The sequence below is a fragment of the Amblyomma maculatum genome, chromosome 2, assembly GCF_055883805.1.
Source record: "Amblyomma maculatum isolate TAMU_Amacu chromosome 2, ASM5588380v1, whole genome shotgun sequence".
Classification (NCBI taxonomy): Eukaryota; Metazoa; Arthropoda; class Arachnida; order Ixodida; family Ixodidae; genus Amblyomma; species Amblyomma maculatum.
Window position 1 is genome coordinate 67,532,635 of NC_139345.1, and position 17,612 is coordinate 67,550,246.

Here is a 17,612-nt window from a genome sequence, read left to right on the forward strand (position 1 = left end):
ATGCAATCATGGAAATTTGCAGCTCTTATGCTCTGACATGGTACATCAGCCAACGCGTGGAACTAATATTTTAGATCTGCTATTCATGAACGCTGCAACGGCTGCGAGGTCTCCTGTAGTACTCCCAGGCATTAGTGACCATGACTGATGTTCTCTGCAAGATAAATCTGCACTACGCTGAAATTGCTAATTGTTCTCAGTGGCTCACTGTAAGATTATTGAACATATTTTCTTTGCAAACATAATGACTCATTTGAACACTTTTTCGTTGCTAACTGCCCAGGAACACAGTTTCCGCACTGTGTTTTCTTGTGTCACGTAAATGATCAAATTTACACTATTTGGTTGGTGCCTTAGACAACGGATTCACTATTGACTACTTATATTTAAATTTCAGAAAAGCCTTCAATTTAGTCCCTTATTCTTTACTGCTTAAAAACTGTCCTGGTACAGCATAAATTGTTCAGTTGAAAGGAGTTCAAAAGAAAGGAAGATTGAAGGGATCCTGAATTTGGCTGTGCAATTTGTTAATGGCAATTATTCCAGAAATTTTAGTGTTTGCGCTGCAAAGGACAGCCTTGAATGGCAATCACTCCAGCAGTGAAGGAAATCTTTAGACTGAAATTCTCCACAGTGTGTTTCACAGTAAAACTGGTATTAATCCAGAGCATCATTTGCGTCATCCCGACTACAGCTCACAGCATCTTGATCAGGCCTATAATAGTATTGAAAAGATCAGATGTAAAACGAACTTCTTCATGATGTCCTTCTTCCCCAGAACAATTAGCGAGTGGAATAAACTTCACATAATATTGTTACCATTATCACCACTGATGTATTTTTTCCCTCTACGGAATTTGAATTGTAATTAAGCCCTTGTTTCTTCAGTGGTTGTCAGATGTATTGCTTGTGTAATTGTTGGTTGCTTTGCATTTCCTGCTTTTATCGATTGTGTTAGTGTTGTTTTGTTCCCCCCCCCTCCTTATGCCACGTGGTGCTGTGGGTATAGCAATAAAAATTAAATAAAAAGGTATCCGGCCATCCAATCACGATATTAGTTCAACACTGACTTTCAGATGTGCTTGGCAATTTTACGGCAAAAGCCCTTAATGTTTCATAGTTGTCAGCAGGAGCTGTCGGCAGAGGCTGTTGGCAGGTGTCACGCTTTTGAAGGATATAGCTAAAAATAAAAAAAAAACTGCTGATTTGAATAATTAATCAAATGTGAAGTAGGTGCATAGCACTCCTTATCCCTGCTATACTTTTCATGCATGTTACACTTTGTTATGAGGTTCTTGGACCGTCTAGCTGCAATATCAGAATTAGTAGTGACTTTCCCGCTGCCTTCGTAACTGTTGTACTTCAGCACGTTGAGCACGGCGAACCTGCGCTGCAGTGCCAGACGGCCAGGCGTCATTCATTGTGACGCGAAGCAAAAGCGTGGCGCAGCCGCATCCCCAGCTTTCTTTACACATATTCAATGGTTCTTCACAATGTATTGCATCCCTCTTTGAAATGCACTGCACTGCGCCTGTAAGGTCAGGGTGGCATCATAGGAGGAGATAAAGAGATTTGAGGAGAATGTAGCAAAACAGATGCTCCAGAGTTTCGGCATTAACACACTCCGAGCACTAAAAGAAGGTCTCCAGAACGAAGAAAGGTAATCCAAGAGCAGGAAATGCGCCTGAAGACGAGCGCAAATTAAGGAGAGGAGGTAAGCACAGGCTGCTTCATGACACCCAGCGAGCACCGTGTGTACACGTCTGCTGTACATAAAGGCTAAAGAGTGACTGATGCGAGGGGAGAGATGCCGAAGTTGAGTTCAAGTTCATGGAAAGATGGACAGAAAGAGAGAGGCTTCTGCTGCGGCTGTGTGGCCGCTCCGCCACCTCAATGCAGAGCCATGCGACGGGGCGTCGCCAACTTCTCTTTCTCCGCTTCAAGTTCACGAAGAGAGGGAGAGTGAGCGGCTTCGAACAGACATCGGCGAAATCCGTGATTGCAGCTAGGAGTGCTACATACTAAAAATAAATTTTGTCTCCACCGAGAATCGAACCTCCATCCCTTGGATCCACAACCGATTGTGAAACGCTCTTCATAATTCCCCTTGTCTACCGTGAGGATGATAGCGGGATTCCGCAAGTGACAGATACTGCGCCTTTCCTTTCCAGTAAACAAATTATACAACGGTGGTGAACGTTGATGCCTTCAATGAAATGCTGGTTATGCTCGACAAGGGGCGCACGATGTACCGTCACGACAGGTCATGACGTCACCAAGCGATTCATGCATATACGAAGCTGACACCGCTGGGCGTCCAATCCAGGCGTCGGTGCAATGCCTTTCATTTGCTGCTTCCTCATACGCCACACCACACAACAAGCAGAAGCAGACCCAGATGTCTAGGAGGCGTTAGCACAGCAGGCATCAGAGGCGTTTGAAATCGATTCACCGGATAGAAAAGGCGCAGTATCTGTCACAATTCTCTGCAGACACATGTACCATGCCGTAGAGGAAGGAAGGAAAGAAGGTGGGAGTGGAAGAAGAGAGGGAGAAAAGGTGCCGTAATAGAGGGCTATGATCCACTGCTCTATAATGGCTTTCGCCTCATCGCACTTTAGTGGTCCAAAGTGCCGTCTAGAATTTTTTTATGCTTTTGGTCAATTCGGCTAAGCGGCACTAATCCGCAGATTTTTCATGTGCTGAGTGCTCAGTTTCTTCTGTCTGCACCTATACATGGGCATGGAGTTCATGTAATGATGTTGGTAAGATAAGTTTTTAACCAGTTTCTTCTCTTGTTGTCTTGGTCTCAAAAACTGAACACTTGCTTATGATGCCACTTTCTCATTAGATGGAAATAAAAAGAAATGGCGATACAACTACTGCTTTGCCATTTTAATTTATTGCACCCTTTGCTGTTATGGTCCTGTGAACTAGTCAACTATCTTCCTTCCCCCTTCTTTTTTTTCATACTTATATCTAGTGCTCTCCTCTCTGCATATATTTCTTGTTTTGTGTGACATGCAAACATAGCCATAGCATTTTGTGATTAGAGCCTTGAGAACAAGGTAATGTGAAGTTATTTGTGACTTCTTATAATTATAGTGACATATTATTATTATTATTATTATTATTATTATTATTATTATTATTATTAACAGCCTTGCAGTTAGTTTTTGAGGAGGTGCCTTACAATCTGTCAAGTTCTTCATACTCCCCTATATGCCATGACATAAAGAAAGTGTGTCCTTCTCTGGCGTTTGTGCTTTATGGCAGCACACAAGTGTGAAAAACTTTACTGCTGGTGGATGGTGGCCTCCTCGATCGCCGTGTGATGAAGCCAACATACAGAACACCAAGCTTGTGCAACCAAACGTGCAGCAGCTTAGCCAGAGTAGCCACCACCAGTAGTACTGTCTACTTGGCACTTTGCCAAGTTTGCTCTAGAAGTCACTATAACCTCCACCTCTCTCCCCACTGCTATGAACACGTCACGATGGTATCGCTGCTCAGCATGTTGTCAAGGGCTCCATTTGTGGATTGCAGCAGTAAGTGCATACAACTGAGGGATGCGGTGAAACGCTTTTTTTCTCTACGACAAAAGGGTGGAGGAAGTAAATTATGCAAATGATTTCATTATGCGAGTAAACATGCTAATTTTGATAAAGCTGTGCAGATGTTCACGCAATGGTAGATCAGCAGTGTTGTGTGTTGAGGGGCACATGGGTTTTGCTGACGCTGATTGTGGTCCTTGCAGAATGCGTCCACACAACCTGACCCCTCCAAGCGAGAACGGTCACCACTCACCTCCAGCTCACAACCCCACATCACGTACTTCACCCAGTGTACAGGTGCGTGTGCACCGCTTTTGATGGAGCTGTGGGCAGCAGGTGCAGATTCGAACCTGACTATTGTAAGAGTGGTGTGCTCTGAATGGCGTGCTGCGATGCTGAAAGGGTAAATTGGTTGATTGTCCGAAAGCTGCTCTCTTCTAGTGTAGAAGTGTAAGGCACGTGAAAAAGTGCTTGTGCCAGTCGGTTTTGCATTACTTGTCCTCCTCTGTGCTTGCCTGAGCCATCGGTAATTTTGAACCGTGGAAAAATTGGCTCTTTTCGCTTGCCAATCCTGACCTTTGTTGCATGCAAGATGCTATTCCAGCAGCGGAAATTGCAAGGGTTTTACTGACGGCAATGGTTGTCCCTTGTTCGGATGCAGAAACGGGAGCCCTGCCCCGAACCCCCATCCTCCTTGCCTGGAAGCAAGCGTCAGCGGATCAGCCTCTGTCCAAATGGTGGTGCACCGCCGCGGCCGCCGCACTCGCGGGTCCTAGCGGAATCAACATCTGGAAACCAGCCATGCCGTACACAACCACCCAATCCAGAGCCCGTCACAAATGTTCCCATCACGTGCCATTCCAGTCCCGGATCATCTCCAGACTCGAGAGACTCTGGAGATTTGCAAGGTGTGTGCACAGGATGCTGGCATTGAAGGTGTTCTTTGGGCACGGAATTCAGTGTGTGCTGTGGGGCCCGTCACTACTGCTCCTCCACATCTGTTAGTTGATGCACATCAGAAGTGGTGGAGAGATGGACAGATGCAGGAGTCTGAGCTCATGAAGTTGTCCTTAAATCCTTAAACTGCAGCTGTCTTTAAAAAAAAAAAAAAAAAAAATCTGCTGTCGTAGCAGTGGAATCGCATGAATAGTGCTGAATTCGTAATTCGTCCTTGTGTGAGCTCAGCGCCATTTGTTGTTGACGTGCGAAATAACCCAGCTTCGGACAATTATTTCTACTATGTCGCTGCCTGCCGGAAAAGTGAACCATGCAGAAATGGAATGTACAACTGTAGTCCTATCTGTCTAGAAATGGCTTGTTCCAGTATAGTTTCTAAATATTACCTAGGGGAAAGCTGACGCCACCATTCATACGAGTCACTTTAAAGGGCACTTCATCCACTGTGAAAATGTCGGGATTCCCGACAGGCTAGTTACTTGGCTTGTTTGGCCCTAAAACATAACTATAACTGCAGAAATATACAAATCTTTGTGAAAGAAAAAAAACTCGCTAGGAAACATTTCACAATCAAAATGTGCTAAGACTTGCCTGTGTACATTGCAATAAATGAGCAGAAAAACAAATAGGTGTCGATGTTTAGAGCACCGAATTTGCCTGTGGTCTAAGAGGGCTCTCTTCATGTCGCCAGATATAGGTAGCCGTCAAAAACAAACTTTTGTGTTTAACAGGAATACTTTTTTTTTTCTTTCGAGAAATTTGTTAACGCCGGAAATAGTACTCTATGAGCTCCTGTTTCGGCATCGCAAAATGTAAAAATGTTTTTGTGTCGCCAGTTTTTGCGGGGTCATGCCCTGTGATCCAGCTTTTAGGACTAGGCCAAAATAACTATGCAGATAGCAGCTCATAAGACAACAAAGCTGATAAATCTGCTCATCACTGCAGTGACATGTCGGGGACATATGCACCAAGAAAAAGTGGACTTTTAAAGCGCTTTAATTTTATATTCCTGCTTTGATTGATATACAGAACATGTGCGCAAGACTTCGCATAAAATAATTGATGCGCTTTCTCGTAAGAGCACATAACATCTCTGGATTTTTCTGCGCAAAAGCACATTTACTGTACCTGCACACTCTTTATGGTGACCACACTGGCTGCAGTGCCGTTATTGCAGCCTTGAGATGCTTAGGATTGAACCAGTCGCATCCGAGTCCTGGTATTCCCAGCATGCCCTGGGCATCTATAGCGGATGAGGTGCAGGGCCGTCAGCTTCCCCTCAAGTTGTAAGAAACTTGTATGTTACAACACATGAAATTAGCATTCAGCAGCATGTCGAAAACCGTCATTCATTAATGAGCAGTGGCGTATAGGCCAACCCAATATAGTAAACTGCCTTCAGAGTTGGCAGAAAAAAAAACAAAACATTTTTTATCAAATATGTCATTTCTAGTAAACATCTGGTAGCAAAAGAAATAACTTAGCTCACTGTATTGCAGCCAGTGCCTACTAAAGACAGGCTGTGTCAGTGGCCATTTAAAATAGGAAAAGCATGATGCACTAAGGTGAGGTAGCCAGCTTGCTTGTGTTGCAGTGACTGTGCATTCAAATTATAAGCAGATTGAAAATGGTGACCTCTATTTGCCAAGTCCTATTTAAAAAAAAAAAAAAAAGTGAAAAGCTTTGCTCTGTAATTGGAAGGCCGTGTAGTATGCAGTTTTTATAATTTAAGCTGTCGTAATCTTGTTTTTCCTATTTATGACCGTGCACTAACTTTTTTATTGGCAGCCACCACTGTCCCATCAGCTGCTCCATCTCCACGGAATTCCACAAATCAAGTTCCAGATTATGTAACGTAAGTGTGATTTTGATTTATTGAGATGCCTTATTGGCTTTAAAAGCGTCTGGCTGCATGCCAGCATAGTACCTCAGTAGACCGGTGTACCTGGTGAAAAACAGAGACGTTATTATACTATGTAACGAGGGAGAAAATGAATGCCTAGTATTTCCTTGTTACTTTTTAATCTGCATGGCTTTGGTGAAAATTTTCTTTTTTGTAGTTTGAGTGTATTGATTTTTTACATTTCTCTGGTCTGTTATCTCAGCCAAGCATGTCACAAAGTGAGACCTTGCTTGGAGAAGCTTAAAAAAGTGAGGTACTAGATTTTACGAAATTCTCGATTTAACGAAGATATCCGGATTCCCCCTCAGATGCCCCAAGGGTCCAATGATTTGACTAACTCGTAATAACAAAGCCAGTTTGCTATCTGTCCCGATTCAACAAAATTTTTGCCGAAAGTGGGGAAAAAGCCTAGTTTCAGGCCATCTTATAGAAAACGCCTAAAAATTTATTGATTGCAAGTCAACAGTAATATCACGCAGTGACTTTGTCCTGGTTTTACCAAACTATGCAGCGCAGAACGCGAAGGTCTATTGAGTTGAATGCAGCACATGGCTCCACCGGTAAAAAAAAGTTGCCTGCCTCCTGGCAACTCCAGATCAAGTTTTGGATTCCCTTGATCTGCTGCAGCAGTTCGCCGGAAGACATGAGGGAAGCGGAAGAGATTCGTGCAGTCGTTTACAAAGCGCATGCAAGATCAGCAACATCGTTGATGGAAAATATATTTGTGGTCCCCTGTGGTTCTTCTTGTTGAGATAACAATTTTCGTCGCTTTTCTTATGTGTCAGCAGTCTCAGTCGATTATACCCGCAATTCGCAATTTCATTTTCGCCGCATTTACGGTCTGCAAATATGATGCTGGAGTACTTCCTGGATGCCACTACTCTATATAATAATTGAAAGTGTCTGATGAACTGACCGAGAAATACTTCCATCGATATAATGAAGTGTGCTAGTGCGAATGAAGTGGGAAAAGAGGGGGAAGGGAAGAGACTAGGCTTGGTGGAATTCCTTTCTCCATGCTCCCGCATACCCACGAAGAAGGGGAAGAATGCGCACATCCTTGTGCTTTGCTTTTGCATCGGCTGCATCTGCTCCATACTGGGCATTGCCAAACTGGTTCCTTCTCTTACCTTCAAGAACATGGTTTGCAAACGGCACGTGGTGCCACACGCTAAATCTTCATGCTCCCTCCTCATACCAGCCGCAGGAGCTAATTTAGTAGATAAACACAGCATGACGATGTTATCGCTGCACAGCATCTTGGTGCATTGCTAAGGAATACACTGTGACAGTGATGGTGCTGAACTTTACTTCATGCTTTATTTCTTAAAATTTTTAGCAATAATATTGGGAGATGGGTTTGTTATGCAAATGGGTTCATTACTCAAGTAAATACGGTATTCTTCTGGAGGATAGCTTCCTGCTCACCTGCAAATAAATCTGTGTATCGCTTTACGGCGCATTGTGTGAAACTTGATTTTGCCACGTCCACATGCACAACTACATGATGCCTCGAAATAAAGAAGTAATCGCACTATTTTTTTTTAAATGACTTAATTTGAGGCGCTGACCTGTATGAATGCGCCTATCTATTGACAGGGTCTGCGGTCGTTTTTGCTGAGGCATGGGTCATACCGTATTTACTCGCATAATGATCGCACCCCTGAATTTTGAGGTCAAAATTCCATTTTTTAAATTCCCCGCGTAATGATCGCACCCCGAACATGGAGCCGCCTGGTGGTTGATCTGCAGTCATCCCGCAGCGAATGCATTCCGACGAGTTCCCAACCTAGTCTAGTAATGTTGGAGTTCCCATGATTCCATGCTTTGCGGCGTTCGCCATTTTGCAATTCGGCAGCGTCGTAGCGTGCTTTGTGTTTTTGTGCGAGTTTAAGCCATTTCACCATGGGTCGGTATGCCAGTTACACCGCCGCGTTCAAGCTCAAGGCTGTCGACTATGCACTGGAGCATGGCAACCGCGCTGCTGGTAGGCATTTCGGCGTGGACGAAATGAGGATACGCTATTGGAAGAAGCAGCGCGAGAAGCTGATGGCTACGAACAAGACACGGCGGGCATTCCGTGGACCCAAAACGGGCAAATTCCCTCGTGTTGAGGAGGCGGTCCTAGAATACGTGAGGGACCTGCGCAAGGATGGTTGTGCAGTGTCATTAGAAATGATACAGATGCAGGCGCGCACAACTGCCAGGAAGCTGGGAATCGCCGCAAAGGATTTCCGCGCTAGCTCCGGTTGGACGACTCGCTTTATGGGACGGAATGGACTTTCCCTGAGGCGGCGGACGTCGTTGTGCCAGCGGCTCCCAGCCGCGTATGAAAGCAAAGTGATAGACTTCCATCACTTCGTCACTAGGCTTCGCGAAAAATGTGGTTACCTCATGTCGCAAATTGGAAACTCCGATCAAACTCCACTGACGTTCGACATGCCCCGGAATACAACTGTGAACGAGAAGGGTGCTCGGAGCGTCCTCGTGAAGATGTCTGGCGCAGAAAAACAGCGATGCACAGTCATGCTTGCTGTGACGGCCGACGGGCGGAAGCTGCCACCATACGTGATCTTCAAACGGAAGACTATTCCGAAGGGAAACTTTCCCCGAGGCATCCATATACGTGCTCAGATGAAAGGGTGGATGACTGCAGACCTGATGGTCGACTGGATCAAGACTGTTTGGGGAAGACCAGGAGCATTTCTGCTTCCCTCGCTTCTGGTTTTGGACAGTTTTAGGGGTCACCTTGTGGACAGCGTGCGTGCCAAGCTGAAAGAGCTGCGCACGGACATTGCAGTCATTCCTGGCGGCCTGACTTCGCTGCTGCAGCCTCTCGACGTGTCTTTGAACAAACCGTTCAAGGACAACGTTCGACGACTTTATGCTGAGTGGATGGCGATGGGCCAGCATGATTTGACGCCGAGCGGAAAGATTAGAAGGCCATCCGTGGAGATGCTGTGCTCGTGGATCACAGAAGCGTGGAGCAGTATCCCCGACGAGGTAGTGGCTAAGAGTTTTAAGAAGACAGGCATATCTAACGCTTTGGATGGAACGGAAGATGACTTTGTGAAGATGCTCCCAGCGACGACACTGCCGTTTCCGATGAGTCGTGCAGCAGTGAAAGCGAGGATGGCGAGGATTCAGACTTTGATTAGAGTACTGACGAAAAAAAATAAATGGGCATTGTGCACTCCATGTGATGCTTAATGTGCGTGTTTATTGCGAAGGTAAGCCTTACTCAGCTTTTATTTTTGGTTGTAATCGAGATATATGTTCTAAGACGTCTGACCTGCAACTTGTTTGAGTTTTCGGTGCTCAAAAATTTTTTGTAGAAAATTTACCCCGCATAATGATCGCACCCCGAAATTTGCGTCAGTATTTAAAAAAAAAAAGTGCGATCATTATGCGAGTAAATACAGTATGTGCATCGTTGCATATGGCATTATCAATAAAGTTGCACCTGTGGAAAAAAAATATAGCCACTTTTTCATGCAAATGGATTCCACTACAAAAGTTAGAAAGAAAACATCAGATAACATCTGGCGTGTGCAATGTGCATAAAACTGCAGCATCATTGGCAGTTCAGTTTGTCGCTAGTGGCGGTATATTCCGACTTCCTGCGGTGTCTCAGCGGTTAGAGCGGTTGCCTACTGAGCTTGGAGATTGTTATGGAAGTGAAACTCAGGGTGCCCGTATACCGTATGAGGTTAGTATACATTAAAGAACACCAGGTGGTGGAAGTTATCCAGAGCCCTCCACCATGGCATCCCACACAGTTAGTCGCTTTGGTGTCCCCCATCAGCCAGAAGCCAAACCAGTTGGCAGTAGCAAATGTGAAGGGCGATTTGGATGGGTTGCCAGTTCATTGCTCTTTTTCATTTGCCTTCATTGGCAGGGCTTCTGTTGCATCATTTTGCATTGCTTGCTTTAACTACATGCATGCTGTGATCTGGGGCTGAACTACGGGACTTGCTCTTAAAAGGTTTAGAGCGTGACATCAAAACGACAACACCATGACGCCATGGCAAGACTTCAACGCCTGACGAAACGCGGGATCAACCAATGATCGTTGAACCAGGCCACTTATTTTCATGGCGAGAGGTTTGCTCGCACGTCAAGGAGCCGTTTGCTAACGTTTTTATAGATAAGGCATGTGAATAAATTAACGCTTTATTTTTTCGAGAAGCTGCATTTCAAGTTCAACATCATCAAATAAAATTAAGAAACAGCTACAGTTTTGCAATTGAATGGTTTCGTGGATAACTACTGTTGCCGTGAGGGCGCGCTGGCAGAGGTAAAGAAACCGCACAAATGGCGCCCTTCAGCAAAACGACTGATTCCACGGCTAGTCTCTTCTGTATGCGCATCGCCTGAAGTCAAGGTACTCTGTGGTGGTCCTAAATGCACAGAGAAATCTGATCGAAAGCAATGTGATCTGGGCTCTTTTTATTTTTTAGGAAGTAGAAACAAAACAAACATCGACCACGATGCACGCTCCGTTGAGTAAAATAAACTTTTACAGCTGCACGGAAGACTCACACACAAATGCTTCAGTTTAACGAACACAGGGAAAATCAATGTGGTTGAGCATACACTACCAACCTCACTCGTTTTTCATTTGTTTTGCACTATATGTCGCCTTCCTGCTGCCGTTCGCTTTGGGTGCACTACGAAGTGCACCCACCTTTCAGTGTGCTAACTTTGCTGTAGATGAGTTCAGCCATTTGACGTGCGCACTTGTTCACCGTAGGCTATGAGAGGTCGATGACCTGTGGAGACCTGAAATTCTTCTGGAGGCAAGATTGGAGCGCGTATGGCACATACTTTGCACTGCTAGAGCGGTCGACCGCGAGCTTCATCACAGTTCATAGGTGCGATTTCGTCGCACGACCGTTCTGCTTTCGCTTTCACCCAACTCGGCGGACAAGTAGAATGCATTCTCGCACACCGCCCTTCATTGTTGCTCGCGCTGGTGTTGCCGCTTCTGCACCGCAGCCACCACTCCACCATGGACGCCGCTGCCATTTTCGCTCTAAAACTTTTTAGACCGCCTCACCGTGCTCTACAGAAACAGTCTAAAATCACGGGCATAATTAGGCGTGCGACGCCTGTTTTTTCGCTGCTGCGATGCAATTGTAGCATCCTGTAACGCAACTTTTTAAGATGGCGGCGATCAATAGGAGCAGGCCTTTTAGAGTGCTCTCACTTGTAGAGCGGTCCGTAATTTTGCCCCTGTGATTCCTTCCCACGGAGGGGTGGGTGGGGTGGGCCCAGATGATCTGTATTGGTGTTTACCTTCTTTTTTCCTTAGCAAGGGCAACAAGTTGGGGAGAGGTTTCCACTCTGCATATTCAGAGTTGACTTATAAGTGACAATGTACGGTATTTTATAGCCTCCACCAAAAGGCAGCTAAGGGCATTGCCATTAACTCATTGGTCATACACTGCATTGTTTAAAATATTTGGTACACGCTATTATTTCCTTTAAAGATTTCATACTATCTTTGTAATGCATGTGTGCGTCATCATGGGACTGAAAACGCTTTAGTAGTATATGGTTATTTATTGTTAGATACCAAAAAAAAGGAAGAAAAGATGTTTGCAGCCCTGCTATCTGGTATCTGAAGCACCTGAACTGCGGTGGCGGAAATAAAAGAGATAGTGAGGGAGCGGTAGAGGAAATCATAGAGGTGAGTGACAGGGAAAAAGGACAGGGTAGGTAAATATTATAAAAATAAAGAGAGACTATGCTACAATATTCAGTAGGTTGTTTGAGGCCTGCCAGCAAAAGTCTTAGGTCAGTGAACACTCAGCACATCGGCTAGGCCGCCACAATAGCTGTCGCGACCGCCCTGTCGCCGTAATATGATGGTCTCTCTACGCTTAAGTGAAGTCTGTTGTCCTTTTTAATGCCCTAGCTACTCTGTGGCGCTGCTGGGTACTGTCTCTGCAAGCTGCACATGGGAGCTTAAAGCAAAGCTCTGAATTTGTGACAGCTTGCATTGGACGCCTTTTCTTTTCATATTTTTTTTCTTCTTGTATTTGTCAACGTTTGAATAGTGCTAGGTTGGACGTGAAAATCGTCATCCTTGTGTCAAGGGCTCGTGTGGAGACTACCGTGTGCTCTTAAAGAGCCAGGTTTTATCAAGTTGCAGTAAAGTGAAAATAACTGGCTTCCAAACTCTGCTTTGTGCATGCTGAGCCTGTTGTTTGACCTCCACACAAGCCTGCGAGATTCCGATCCTCTCCCTTTCACTTAGGCAGTTCTTCTCAGCCAAGGAAGTGGCCTCTGGTAAGGTATCTTTTCAGTTCAAGGCACACACAAAAGGTGCACAAGGAATCAGTCCACTGTTTATTTCTCCGGAGTGGGAATAGGTTTGGCTGGGAGCATAGAATAGGTCTTGAATGGGGCTGTTGTTTGTGACTGGTGTCCCACTGCTGATGCTTTATTCTTCCTCGATTGCTTGCAGGAAGTATGTTGAGATAACAAATGAAGAGCAGAGGGGCCGATACAAGGCTGACTTCAACGCTGAGTACGAAGAATACAAGGCTCTCCATTCCACTGTGGAATCGGTATCGAAAAGGTTTTCTGACCTGGAAGATAGCCTCAGAAATGCCCGAGAAGGAACGGAACAGTGGAACGTGAGTATTGCCTAAACACTGGGCTCTTTCATATTTCTTAAGATGTAGTAGACAGGAGTTCGCTATTTTTGTGCTTTTTATATTCTCAATAGGAATAATATTTAGATCATAGTCCTTATTTGTCAGGACAGCAGCTTGGGCAAGTTACTTATACATTTGTGACAAAACAGCGGTAGCAAAAGAAGTGCAAGTCCTTATTTGTGCACTGTGGAGCGACTTGTACCGAAGCTCTCCCTTTGACCATAATGTGAGCTGCAAATACTTAGTCCATGATCAAGCCGACTTGGTACTTCGCAGACATTTGTGGAGGATATAAAAGAGTTTTTGGATCATGCTAGGCAAAAAGAGAGCAGAAACTTCTTTACAGGTGGTTTTGGGAAGGGCATGTTTGGACGGGCTTGTATTGTTTTGCTTATCAAAAATAACTCTAGAGGGCACTCCACTGCCTCCTCCTTAAATTCAGCCTTTGCTGGCAAAGTGAACGCATCTAGATTTTTTATTGACAACAAATATTTGCTGTTGAGGTAGTGTTAATGCTAACTGTAGCGTTTAAATGGCAGTAAACTATTTTAAGCACAAAACCATGGGGCTACTTGCAAAACGCAGTAAATTGAACAATGGGCTACACTGCAAGCACCATCCTTTCCATGGTCTATCATAGCACTAGCGATGGGCTGTAGTCTACTTAAGGGGAGACGCGGGTCGAAAAACGGCGATTTTCAGTAAAAAAGTCACTTTTGTGATTTTAACTGTTTTAGCAACACTGATCCTTCCTCTTTATTATATAAAAAAATCAGAGCCGAAAACAGTCGCGAAATTATTTAAAAAGTCTGTTAAAGCACTCAAGGTGGCTAGAGAAGGGGCAGATATGACCCATGTTCAAGCGCGTGACGCGTCAAATCGCGGCGTCGCACGCCACTGGAATTTTGAAAGGCGGCAGGCCCACGCTTTTTCTCCCTAAAGCTGGCTTTGCCGCTTCACAAACCCCCAGCATGTAATAAAAAAAAAAAGTTTCGCCAGCCCAAACCTAGCATTTTCACTGGCCATTTAAATCACGTGGTGAGATTTCGACCACGCCATTGGCTGTGGGCGTGGGAAGCGGCCATAGCTCGTCTGCTCTTCATGCGACGCGTAGCTCGCTGTCACGCTTGCCCGCTAGTTTTCTCTCGGCGTATTTTCAAAATTTCACGCATCTTCGTGCTCTTCGCTGCGATAGAAGCCAAGAAGAAACATGATTTTCGGTGTCGAAAGTACCGGTCAAACCACGCGTTCAAGGGAAGTCACCGGCAACGTGAAACAGCGTGCAGTGGAGACGTCCGCGGCAGCTAGGCCTAACCTCGGCGGAGGCGACGCTTTTGACGGCTCGGAGCCGGCTGGGCATTGAAGTTTCAGCGACCGCTTAGGCGATTTCGTCAGTGCATTGGATAAGAAGATAAAGATCTTCGAGAACTTCGAGCGTTGAGGAGACCTAGTACGGCGAGTGCCTTTATCGGCAAGATCGGTGCCGCGAACGCACTGGCGAGCGGAGCAGCCAGCTTGTTGGGAGCGCGGACGGTGCTAACTTTCCGTTTGCGAGTTGGCCAAGAAGCGAAAAGGACTCTCGTCGTTTCTAGAGCTGCGTTGCAGCAGTGTAGCGTGTGCCGCGTCCGTTGTGTCGTAGTCGTGCTCGTCGCGGTGTACAGCTCCGGTGGACGACGCCCTTCAGCCAGCCCGAGGGAGATTTTCGTCGTGAACGTCAATGCAGTGGTTGGGGCGCGCGTTATCGGTGCTGGATACAATCAACTTGCCCGATTTTGTGTGATTCTTGGTTAGCCGAAACAAGTGCACCATAAGGAGTTTAATGCCATAACAAAAAAAGTGAACCTTGCGGTTACAAAGCAGTGGCTGACAGAAGCAAGGTCTCAGCATCGCTAGCTAGCGAAGAAAGCACGTCTTGAGAATGCTACTCACAATGTCACTGTGGGAGCAACATATGATGTTGGTGAATTCTAAAACTGTGCACTGTATCATGATACCCTGGCCTGCATTGTGTGCAATTTTCATCCAGGTAGTGCTGCTACAACAGCAATAAACAGCTTTTGTATCTTTAAATCGCATTTTTCTCAAATTCTTATTTTGGGCCGAATATGGGTTTTGTGCACAATATTTTATGTCGTTATTTTTGTTCAATCAACACCAAATTTGGCATGCATGATCTTTAGGATGTGTAGAATGCAAGTATCTAGGTTTAAATGCAATCAGCAGTATTTTTGGGCATGCAAATTTAAAAAATTATCTTGTTCTAGCCACTAAAAACAAGGCACCAGATATAAAATTGTCTCAAAACATTGCATGCCAAGGGAATGTTGCTATGTTGCTTATTTGCACTCAGTGGAGTGTTGGGGACAAAAAGAACTAGTTGGCTCTGCCCTACCATGCTTGCTGCTCTGTACAGCAGCTGCACAAACATGCATTGTTTTTCACTTATGCATGGCATTTAGAATATGAAGGCATTAAGCTATTTTAAAACTAAAAGCATATTTAGAAAGAGGAGATCAATCTCTATAAGTGGTGCAATTTTCATTCACCTAGCATCAATATTAAGAAAAAAATGTTTTCGAGTAGCATCTCCCCTTAACTGTTGTGTTTTAGTTACATTGCACTGTGATACATTCGAAACTGGATGCCGCAAACTCCAAGGGCATTAGACACAGTTTTATGTATAGTTGATCTTGTATGTATGTAACTTGAAGGGAAACCCAATATAGTTCAGTAATCAATATTTCTATATGTACAACGCAGCAGTTGATAAAAATAACAAGCAACCCGAAAGTAATACTTTCGTGCACCGATGCTAGGGACGTGTTTTGCAGCAATTTTCCACACACTGTCCACGTGCTGTTCGCTGAGTGTTTCCAGGCCTAGCCTGCTTTGCATCCGAGCCGCTACGGACGGCGCTTTGTAACTGGCCAGTGCACGGCGTGATAGGCCTAATCATTTTCTTAGTTCTCCGTAAGCGCAGTATCCTTTCAACTTAATTCGGGTGTCGGGTTTTGAAACACCTTCAGTCACAAGGTGAGCGAAGGTTGCCACTCCACATATAAAGCCTTGCTATAATCAAGCAGTCTGAACATGCATGCATGGCCCAGGGGTAACGTGAATGCAAGGATCCTGGCAGGCTGATTCTGATATACCCCGCCGCGGTGGTGCAGTGGTAAGACACCCGACTACTGTGGCAGAGTACTTGGGTCTGATCCCGATCGCAGTGGCTGCGTGATGTCAGCGCACGTTAAAGATCCCCAGGTGGTCCAAATTACTCCGTAGCCCTGCACTACGGCTCCTTTCTCTCTTTCCACTTTCACTTTTCACTCCCACCCTCCTCCTCTCTCTTATGGCGAGGTTTAGGTGTCCATTGAAGCAAGTGTGACAGATACTGTGCCTTTCCTTTCCTGTAAACGAATTAATTATTCTGGTACTATCACCCTTCCTTATGAAAGGAGAGGCCCAAGTTTGCAGCTCCTACCAGACGTAATGTCAGACAACCCTACGTCCATGTAATGCTCGATCATGTCAGCTGCCAGCGCCATGCTTGTGGTTTTTTTCGCTCACAACTCCAGCGCCAGTGGATGGCCATCGACACTGACACCGGTGTCGACACCAGATGTTTGGCAAACGGGGCCTTTAACGCTATCATGTTAGAAGTAGCAGTAGATGAGCTTATTCATAATCTAGAAGCAGGAATACATTGAGCCTATGCTAGTGGCCTTTTATTGCAGCGACCTGCTACCAGCTGGAGTGATGGTGCTCGCTGAGGCATTTCAAATCCTAGCCTGCTGTGTAACGAAGATGCAGTGTGTGATACTTTGCAGCTAGGCACTACTTATCATCAGGGGTCTAGCCCTGCTACCGGTACACTATGAATAGAATAATCGCCTAATAAAATCTGGGTACAGCTTGTCAAAAGTGTGCAGTCCATTGTTAGTTTCTGGGCCTTGCTGTGTGGTGCATAACACGTTTTCAGGGTTCGAGATCTGTCTACTGTGAGGGGAACTCTCATCCTCACCCCATGTAAGACTAGGGACTTCAGTTGACATTGCATAAGAGGTCTTATACTGGTTAGCAGCAAAACCCTTGGGCTGTATCGTTTTGACAAGGGAAGCTTACACTGTTTTTTCAATGTGTTGGGAGGTGAGGCACATTATACTCTGTCCCAGTAGTTCCCTTCAGCACTGCCGAAGTTGCAATGAGTGCAGAGGTGACGTTCTAACGCTGTGGAATGTGTTGCCAGTATAAAATGGTCATATGGCTGTATGGGACGTGCTTTAAAGTGTGCATTCATAAAATGCCATTTCAAAATGAACCCTAATTTATACTCTCATTACATATGGTATTTATTTAGTTTAGTGTTTTCGACTCTTGCATATGATAAAATCGTGTTGCCAAGCATGCTTCGAAGCAGGATGTCTCGCTTCTTTGTGAGGTCATCATTTTTACTGGGCTTTTCAGAAAGCACGTTCTTTTGCAGCAACGTCCATCTATGTAAAATTCTTCTATTTTTAATTTCGCGTTGTGATT

General features: G+C 45.2%; 1 protein-coding gene across 1 annotated transcript in view; it reads left to right on the top strand.

Moving 5' to 3' along the window:
• Nucleotides 1-17,612, top strand: part of LOC146198882 (RNA polymerase II elongation factor ELL-like) — a 35,606-nt gene that overhangs the window by 12,856 nt on the left and 5,138 nt on the right. Inside the window, exons 8-11 of the mRNA XM_084594357.1 lie at nt 3,758-3,851; nt 4,216-4,462; nt 6,300-6,366; nt 12,887-13,058. Coding sequence (XP_084450483.1) covers nt 3,758-3,851; nt 4,216-4,462; nt 6,300-6,366; nt 12,887-13,058 — 580 coding nt within the window. The remainder of the gene's footprint in view (nt 1-3,757; nt 3,852-4,215; nt 4,463-6,299; nt 6,367-12,886; nt 13,059-17,612) is intronic.